General features: G+C 43.8%; 1 protein-coding gene across 1 annotated transcript in view; it reads right to left on the reverse strand.

Moving 5' to 3' along the window:
* The window catches only part of DPP9 (dipeptidyl peptidase 9), an 84,345-nt gene extending 77,489 nt beyond the window's left edge, over window positions 1-6,856 (reverse strand). Inside the window, exons 1-2 of the mRNA XM_078670141.1 lie at window positions 6,710-6,856; window positions 1,591-1,681 (exon numbers count right to left, since the gene is read on the reverse strand). Coding sequence (XP_078526267.1) covers window positions 1,591-1,646 — 56 coding nt within the window. The 5' untranslated portion in view covers window positions 1,647-1,681; window positions 6,710-6,856. The remainder of the gene's footprint in view (window positions 1-1,590; window positions 1,682-6,709) is intronic.
* Window positions 6,857-8,281: the final 1,425 nt, after the last annotated feature.

Below are 8,281 nucleotides of genomic sequence, written 5' to 3' on the forward strand. Positions count from 1 at the left end.
GAGCCAAAATTACTAACTAACCACTTTCTGGGTAGGGTGTATGTGTCTTCAGTTAGGGTGTCCCACTTACATGGCACCCATGTGTTCAGACTCTACTTTCCATCTTCTAAATTGGAAGCCATTAACGAACGCCATCATTACGAGAAACAAAAGCAAAGTACTTGTTGGGACTGCGCAGCCATGAGGCAGGCATCTCAACCATGGAAACAAGGCCTGGGTGTTGCAATATTTACCACTTTTGCTGCAAAAGAAATCCAAAGTGTACGCTTTTGCCACCAGAGTGACATGCACCGTTTTTTATTATAAAAGCAGGTCCTTACATACGAGAGAGAGAGGGAGAAAGCGCAAGAGTGAGAGACCGACAACCATCTGCCTACTCTTACTTGTGTTTCTTCAATTGTTACCAGTATTGCAGTTTAGTAGCAATGTTAAGGGGAGTTACGAGTCGCCAACTCTGTGCTTCTTTCATTCACACTAGAAAAATGAAAAGCTGAGTATGCTGCAACAGATTGCGAGCTATTCAGCTCCAGATTGCACTGGGCTAATCACAACAGAAAGACTGACAAGGAGGCATCTTTAAAGATTTATCAGCTGGGCAAGTTTATCTACTGGAAAGCCCTCTTTGGGGGGGATTAATGCTTCTGTAGAGAATGTCAAATAATCTGATCATCTGTTTGGATCCAACACTACTCGAGTGCTTCTGATATACATCTCTCAGATTGGTAATGCACTGGCAAAAGAAATCCTTATGTAATCTTCTGCGCGCAAATTTGAATATCCATAAACATCTTGGAGGGTTAATGTGTCCACTACAAAATACTGGATGTAATATGTCAACCACTTTATCAAATCCAGATTAAGGTGGCACAGTTACATAAACCATCAAGGTAAACAGAGAATTTGGAGTGGAGCCAGGAGAGAAGAAAAGGGACATGGTTAAAGGAATGAAGAATTTGCATTATTGATATTATTACCTCATCAAAGGAAGCATCAAAGTACTGATAGCATTTAGTGGGTAGAAAAGCAGAGATGTGATGGGGAAAGAACACAGTGAATTTCACTTGTTAACTTTCCTAACATTGCCACACACACTGCTTGCAGCAAGTACAAAAGTTCAGGTCTTACAAAGTTCAGAATAGCTTGATTGAGAAATACGATCATATGTTTTTTAGTACCCAAATTGCAATGCCAGCACTTTAATTTGGATTCCCCGGTCCGCTTCTGTCCTGTTTCAACCATGGACGGGTTTGACAAGGTGGGAAGACTAGGTTTATAAAATTAATTATGAGACAGCCCAAAGACCTGCAATTAGACCTTGAAATGGGAAAACGCAACAAAATTGGACAAAGACCACTAAATAAAAGAAAAAGTACAAGTATAACAAGAGTATGCAACTGAATCATCAAAATGGTTCTTGAAGTTAAACCAACAGGGAAACAAGAGGCAAAGAAAAAACAACAAGAAAATGTGCTCTATAGAAGAAGAATGACAGACAGGCCTGGGTCCAGCTACAGTATCACTGCTCTGAAAGAGACCCCACACCCACAACCCTTTATTTCATCCAACAACAACTGAGCTTAAGCGCATTACCTTCTTCCACTCCCTGCAGTTTCGTTATCCAGGCGTCGCCTCTTTTCCCTCTGCATTAACTGTCCAAGGAGCCTCGGGCAGCACAGGTGAACTAAACAGAAAATGGAAAGTAACAAAAACAGGCATAAGCTGGCATTAGTGGAAAATATTGCCTCTTCTTCCAATGAGCATGGGATTCATTCTCAGTTATTCATTGAAGGGACCCAGACGCACCTAGCTATACATGAAAGACATCAGTTCATAAATCAGATGACCACAACAAGACAGGAACATCTTTAATCCTGCAGCATAAAACCCGTTTGTTACTTCATCTTCGGGCACAGCTGCAAGCTTAGTATCTCTGGACCATGTGCATCTCTTCACACCTGCCTCTCCCTGACTGCTAAACTTCCACCCAATCGGACATTCTGTAGCACCCCTCCAGTCCAGAAAGGTGCTAGCCATTACCATGCTTCAAAATGTGCTGGTTGATAAATATTAAGATAAAAATTATAGAACAGCACAGAAAAAAAGGGAAACAAGAATACAAGAAAAACACCACCTTCTCTGTGGAGATCGAATTGGGCAATGGTGACTGAATATGAAAATAAGATGTTTGTGGTAGTTGTACTTGTGGCTTAGGTTGTCCATGAAGAATTGGTCACTTTGTTTTGTGGTTCTGAAGTCTAACGCCAAGGGCTACTTCTTCACCAGAAGAGCAGCATTCATTTTCAGACATCTAAAAAGGAAAGTACCAGCCAAACGTTCTTGCCACAAACATACCATAGTCACCTCGCCCGCCACATATCAGGGAATCTTATTCACCTCCCCAATTCAAGTATTCATCCCAGTAAATGAGATAAATAATTCACTATTCCTTAAACTCTCCATTGAGCTAAAATACACACCTTTCACAGACACTCTCATCACAGGTCTTTGACAGACTATCAGTATTTCACAACCTCAGGTCCTTTAACCAGACCATAAACCCTCCTTATCCAAGCACACAATACTATACACATCATAGCCTCAACTCATCCATGTCTCCTCATCACTCTTTGCTATTTCAAATCAAAGCCCCATCCAAAACTACCACAGCTTTATCAACAAGCTTTGTAATGAGTATTTTATAACCCTACTCGGACCACATTACCTACTACATTAACACAGTACACGACTTATCACTGCAGCACCATGACCATCTCATCACTGCACAATATACAGCATATATATCACATCCCACTGCAGACTATAAGATCTAACATTACCGTACCACAGAACCTATAAATAACCTCAATGCCCCGAACTATACAATGTATGGCAGTGCCCCTCATTTAAAGCACCCACACATGGATTCTGCATCTATTCCAACATTTCCTGTATGACTATCAATCTGGCTTCAGACCACGCTGCAACCTAGAGACCGCAATCTTACACATTGTAGATGATGCTCATCTAACCACAGATAAAGATTCCTGCATGGTTTCCCATAGTTCCATACTCCCCCATGTCCTCTTCAGCCTTTATACGGAGACAACAGCCTTGAGATTCACTAACATACTGATGGTACACACCTCTACCTGAACTCCTCTGCGTCAGGCATCCTACACCTCAAACACTGCCTGCACATTATCGGGAACTGGATATTCAATGACTACTACCTGAAGCTTAACACAACAAAGACATTCCTGTAATAGTACAAACCTGGCTCATAAACTTGAACTTTGATGGTTTCGATAATCAAGTTTCAGTTAAAGCCAAGTCACTTGGGTTCAATTTGGATACCAAGCTCATCCTCTAGTAACAGTTTTCCGAAAAAATAAAGACTGTTTTGTACCAGCTTTCTGAAACCGTTTCTTCCAGAAAACAACTTCAGAACCGCTATTCAAGCCTTTGTATTGTCACATATGAATGGTGGCCTCCCAGACTCCGGACAGGCACCCTTTAAGTACAGCATATCGCACCCAGGGCCCGAATAAATATCATGACATTACCTCTCATCCTGATAGAACTCCATTGACTCCCCTCCCCAAAAAAGTATGCCCACCCCTTCAAAATCAGCTGCATTATTTACCAACCCATCACGACGAGCACCCACTATTACCTTGCAGACAAGCTCACCATCTCTGACACACACCGCACACCAACAACTGCAAACTAACAGGTGTGAAAAAGAATTTAAAAAACAAGGTAGCAGACCTTTTCCATCTATGATCCCAGATGTGGAACAGCATCCAAGTATCCATTAGACCCACACCACTAATTTAGGAAAGAGCTGAAGGCACACCTCTTTAAAAAAACACTACATCACATTGCATTAGCAGTCCATAAATCATCTCTCGTACCACTTTTTTAATTTATGCTGGACTTTGACCATCTACAGCTCTCTGCTGCCTTCTGGTTTAGTTTACACAATAGAAATAACCATACATATTGGTGTCTCCAGCAGCTCTTTAATACCACCCAAGTTATCCAGCCTTTCTTCTTTTCCAGCACCGGTTCATCTGCATCTCTTCATTGCCACTACAAGCACCAGAATCCTTTCAACAAAAGCTATCCAGCATCTTCTCCATTTCACCGTAGGTTCACCAGCATCTCTTGCATTGAACGTTAGGCCATCAACATCCCTTAAATTCCATTCAAGCCTTCAACATCACATCCATAGAAGAGGACTCTATAAATTCATTAATTCCATCCAAGGCTTTCGGACCCGTGTCCATTCCATCAAAAGCCATGGGTCTTATTCCAGCAAAGGGACTAAAGCATCTCTCCTTTTCCATCAAAAGGCTTCCAGAACCCTTTCTGTTCAATCAAAGGGCCCCCAGACGTCCTCAGATATATTCTGGCATTCCTTCCGTTCAGTCTAAGGGCCTCTGATGCTAGTTCCATTCTGTCAAGGGCCACCGACACCCCTTCCATTTCCTCAAAGAACAACCAGCATCCCTTCCTTTACCTCAAACAGCATACGGCACGCCCCTGTCCCTTCACAGGGCCTCTGGAATGCCACATTTCCAGCTCAGGCATTTTGGCATGCCGTTTTAACACACGGCCGGCAGCATGTCTGTTCTATCACTGGCCCTCCAGCCTCAGCTTGCCTCCTTTCCATCACGGAGCCTCAATCATTCTGCAGTAAATATTTAGGCACTTTGCTGTGCATTATTCTATCTAGCGTATATTTATGTTAAACAGTTTTCATTTGCATAGTGTATTGTAATGAAGAAAGCTATGTGGTCTGCGAGACAAGAAAGCCAGAATAGTAGAAGAAGAGGTAAAAGGTTGGGTAACACACTGACCAAAATCAATACAGTCTACAAACTCACTGAGGACAAGTCACGTACCTCATTCCCTAATCTGGAGCACTCTTCACTGGGACATTCCTCTATGAGCATAATCCAACTGACCATTCACAAGCACCACCACTACAACCTATCCTTCGCTGGGCAAAGCAAGAACATCCTGTCAATAGTAAGCCCAAGTGAATCAAAACAGCATTGAGAGACCTTGATCTCTCAATGCTGTTTTAGCCAACACCTCCCTACAAAAAACCAAAATAACATACCCAGAATAGTGCATGAATATGAGGAGGATTCGTAGTTTGCAACAGAACTGTGATACACAAGGTATAGTGTAGCGAGACGAGGCGGCTCACGTCGTTTAGAGCAGGGTTTGAATGCACTGTGCTTACTTGTCAATGAGGAGTGCAATGAATTCCTCTCTGTGTTGAGAACGTTGGAGCATTTCCTTTTCTGGCCTTATGAAGTGCTGTATCATGGTACATTTGTGGTGCAGGCTGCTTGTATTGAGGACGGGGTGCAATGCAGCCCTTATTTATGGTGAGATGGGAATATGTTAGTAAGGTACAGTTATGTGTCAGTTTATTGAGTATGGTGCTGCCAGGAATTAAAATCCATTTAAGGTATAAAGGTGCGGTGTTGTGCCGCTGTGGTACAAAGACACTAGAGTGGTTCCTAGCTGTAGTGGATGCGGCATGGTCAATCTTCTTGATGCGTGGGTGCTGGGTGAAATCTGTGTACAGATGGTGCGGCCCCTCCCTATGGAGAAGTGACGGGTTGCTGACATCTGTGACAAAATAAGTTCAGTAAAGACCATTTGATATGACAGCAGTGCGGTTGAGCTTGGGGTCTCCCTTGTGCCTAGTCCCTCTTAGGAATGAGAGTTACAGTGTGGTGTGCTGCTAATTTATTAAGAGCATGGCGTATACTGTTGATTCCGGGTTTTGTGAAAGAATGCTTTGAGGTCACGAAATGTCATGTAGTGCCTCATGAGTGACAAGGCGGAATTTGGTCACTTCTTGAGGAGAGTGAGATGCAGGTTATTCTCTCCGTTAGATGTGGTTAAGTGTGCGATCTCTTAGTGAATAACGTGACACAGTGTGGTTACAATACTGGGGCCTCAATTATGGCGAATTGGACATAATGGTAACTACTGAGTTAACATTATGTGGTGAACACGATGCAGGAAGGTCTTTCGGGGGTTAAGGAGCGCATAGTAAACCCTTTGTAGTGACTACAATGTACTGTGAAACCAATGAGATGAAATGGGTGCACTGTGATACCTAACGTGACGAAAAGAGGTGCAGTGTTGAACAGGATGGAATGTATTACCTCTGTTGAAGAAAGACAGGTGCAGTGCTGGATCCTTTGCTCTGAAAGTTGTGCAGTACACTTATGTTAGACTCTGCGCCTTTCGGGTGTGCTGCTCCTCGTTGTGCCGAGTAGGGTGCGGTATTGTCATTGACTGTAATAATAGGCTGTTTTGTGGTCATTTTGTGCTTACTGTGGCCCTTCGTAGTCTATAAGGAGAGATGTATGGCCCCTCTTTGTGATATACGAGATGCAGTTAATTACAGCCTCATAGTTAAATGCAGGGCGTTGTAGTGTCATATTTGTGGATAATGCGGCCCCTAGTTATAAACAGGGAGGGGTGTGTAGTCCCTCTGTGTAGTGACTGGGGTGAGGCAATATCCTCCCCTGAATGGTAAGGGTGGGGTGCTGTGAGGTCCATTTTAGGGTGGGGTAGTAACCTTCCATGAGTGTCTGGACAATGATTTACATCGGCAACAGTGCTGTCCTCCTGCAACAGACTGCTGAGCCTGTCCCCCGAGGCTCCCACTACTTACCCCGGGCGGGCAGGGTCTGCAGGTCTCCGGGATCCCTTACTCCTTTTCCATGGCCCGCTGCGGACTCACTCACTGCAGCCCGGAAGCAGGCGGGGAGCAGCCGGGCGCATACTGACCTTTACCCCGGAAGAGCTCTGAGGCCGCTGGAGCTGCCGTCACAGCGACACACCGCGGCGGGAGGAGGAAGAGCAGCGTCGAGGTAAGGAAATAGAAGAGGGACTACATCGCGTCTACTCGGATAAGTGAAATGGAAAACAGACTTAATACCATACCAACTGAACAACAAATAAAACATACTGAAAACTTACACCGAAAATACACCACACCCTTTCATTTTATGGCACAATATAGAATCTGTGTAAAAAAACACGCCTTGCCAATGACTGTATGTTGTATGAATTGTGTTTAGTCCTGTCAATATTTTTTTTTTTATATTTGTCTAATAAAAAAATGGAGTAATACAGAGTGCCATCTACACACACTTCTCATTAATCGCATTAATATCAATTTTTCAACATTTTTAACAATCTGGGTTATTCCATTAGCTATTTAAGGCCTATTAGTACAAAAATAGAAAGAAAACTAAATGGTCTGCATGATCTTCTCAGGCTAGGAATAGGGAAACTTGAGATTTTTTTTAGACACAGCGCAGTAGCACAAGCAGGCAGTAATATTAGGCTTTCAGGTATGCAGAGTTGGCAGAAAGATCACCATCAGTCGAGAACAATACATGAATCAGTCTTTCTCTGGTAGTGCCACTAGAATCTGGAGCTCTCTGCCTCCCTCCCTTCATCGAACCACCTGCCTAGTAACCTTGCAAAAAGACCCCAAGCTCCTCCTTTTTGACAGGCATCTTGGTTAATTCATCCTCGACCAGATTTAAGTACTCTCTCCAATTGCGATCTGGCCTACCCTAGCTACATGACCCCACCATCTAAATAGATGCTTTAACTGTCTATTTCCTCTGCCCAATTCCTGTAACCGCTTTTTAGGGCTCGGCCTACGTCACTACTTCGTCATAAGTGGGGCGGAGCTCCGAGCCGTATTGTTACGGGGCTCAGAATAGTGAAGTAAAAATTCCTCACTGCGCGAGATTTTTCCGTAGTTTATTTTGGCATCTGCATGCTAATTGGTCCTCGCAGTGCTGTGTTTCCAGTAGCCTTCACGCAATAGGCCATATGGATTTTAGTTTGTGCACTTCCTGCATTTTCTGTGCGGTTACGCGCAGGGGAGTGCAATAAATTGTCAATTACGAGCTGTCAGGGTGCCGAGGTAATTGAACCCAGATGTTCGGGGCGCGTTCACCAGTCTGCAGTGAGTTTGGTGGGCGCGCGTTCGTCTGCATCCTTTCATGTGTAAGTGTTGGCCTTTGAAGAGCTGGCTTGGTCGTGCGCCGACAATGAGACACACAGTCTTCATTACCCCACAAAGTATGTAAGTGCGTTTGTATTGGAGACAGTAACGTCCAGGTACGAAACGGAATTCTTTTCACTGGCTTACGAACAGTCCCACATTTTGCCACATTCTCCTCATCTCATCAAAGGGGCTCATGTCTTGTTCAGCAAAAAAACA

The sequence above is a fragment of the Lissotriton helveticus genome, chromosome 12, assembly GCF_964261635.1.
Source record: "Lissotriton helveticus chromosome 12, aLisHel1.1, whole genome shotgun sequence".
Taxonomy (NCBI): Eukaryota; Metazoa; Chordata; class Amphibia; order Caudata; family Salamandridae; genus Lissotriton; species Lissotriton helveticus.